The following is a 1,526-nucleotide window of genomic DNA, read 5'->3' as shown; positions in this document are numbered from 1 at the left end:
TTGTTTGTTGTTGTTGTAGTTTTTTTGGGGGGAACTGACCTGTACCACTGGCAGCCTCGAGATGTCAAGGGAGCGAAGCCGGTCATGAAGAAGTGCAGGCGCGGGAAGGGAACCATGTTGACGGCCAGTTTCCTGAGGTCGGCGTTGAGCTGGCCAGGGAACCTCAGGCAGGTGGTGATTCCTGACATGGTGGCGCTGACCAAATGGTTGAGGTCACCGTTGGTGGGCGTGGTCAGGCGCAGCGTGTGGAAGCAGATGTCGTAGAGAGCCTCGTTGTCGATGATATACGTCTCGTCCGTGTTCTCCACCAGCAGGTGGATGGCCAGCGTGCAGTTGTATGGCTCTACCACAGTGTCGGAGACCTGGACCAAGGGATGTGGCGAAAGGTGTTTTTTTGTTTTTTAAAAATAGTTTTAGTAAGAAGGTTTTACGGCGCTCGCAACTGAATAAGGTCATATGAGCGAGCAAAACACGTCAATTTGGTTGCATTCATAACAGTTCACTGCCCGCTTGTCTCGGGTCAACGATCAGATTTTAAAATTTAAACAACTTGAGGTAAAATAACTATCTAAAAATAATAATCGGTTTGAAATCAAAATAATTGTATTTATTATTTTCCATAAAGGCCAACAACCTTTATAAAATAAAGGGTTCTGCTGGGATCAACGACAAAAGACTGATCTTGCAATTTTTTCCTCTATGGCAACTCGGAAACACATGTGTCACTTTTCCCAAAAATCTACGACAGCAACAGAGTTGTTTTAGTTTTAGTAAAAGATTTACGGCACTTGCAAAACAGCAAGGTCATATAAGTGCCGAAGATTAAAAGTGTTACAAGAGAGTAACGAAGGAATAAAGAAGGAGGACAGATAAGGACGAGAGATGTTTGATAGGAAAGAAGGCGAAAACCATACCAGAGCACCCGCCAACCACCCACAAACAGAGTTGAAAGTTGGCAAGGACCTGCAAAAAGATAGACAGGTCCCCATGACGAAGCCAGATTTTGTATTTATTCATTTCCAGAATTTAGACAAATGTATTCGATTAAAAGTTCCCGTCCTTTTCTGGCCTTTGTGATCCACTGAAAAACGAAACAAATCTGCGTAGCTGTCCTTTACAGCGGAGGTGCCGAGAGTGATACTTGGCGTGGCGCATTTGGTTCTGAGAGTACAATGTATAGATCTAGACCTTCTAATTTTTTGCATCTCTCAAGATTTATTGCTCCGTTCCAGTAGAGTGTTATTATAGTAGGCCAATGACGTTCAGTTGGTGTTAATGCACCGATCATTCCTTTCATCGAAAGCTAGTTTAAAATATTTCCTTCGGGTCTCTCGAAAGTCTGAGTTAAATTGTGACTAATGGTAAAATCTGAGTCGCATCCGACACAGAACGGTTTCTCATCTCCCTGAAGGAGGTATATGTGTGTCAGGGAGATGTGCCCGATGCGTAAAGGAGTAAAAAAGAAAAAACTTTCCCACTGCGAGAATTGAACTGATGTACTCTAAGGTATCGAATAAGCGTCCGCA

General features: G+C 43.6%; 1 protein-coding gene across 1 annotated transcript in view; it reads right to left on the bottom strand.

Annotated features, from left to right (window-relative positions):
• LOC101845001 (tubulin beta chain) overlaps positions 1-1,526 on the bottom strand; it is a gene marked incomplete in the record, with an annotated part of 37,127 nt that overhangs the window by 16,726 nt on the left and 18,875 nt on the right. The window contains 1 exon segment of the mRNA XM_013083207.2: positions 40-362. Coding sequence (XP_012938661.1) covers positions 40-362 — 323 coding nt within the window.

The sequence above is a fragment of the Aplysia californica genome, unplaced genomic scaffold (assembly GCF_000002075.1).
Source record: "Aplysia californica isolate F4 #8 unplaced genomic scaffold, AplCal3.0 scaffold00217, whole genome shotgun sequence".
In the NCBI taxonomy this organism is placed as follows: Eukaryota; Metazoa; Mollusca; class Gastropoda; order Aplysiida; family Aplysiidae; genus Aplysia; species Aplysia californica.
Note: the sequence above shows the minus strand (reverse complement) of the source record. Positions and strands in the feature narration are given on the sequence as shown.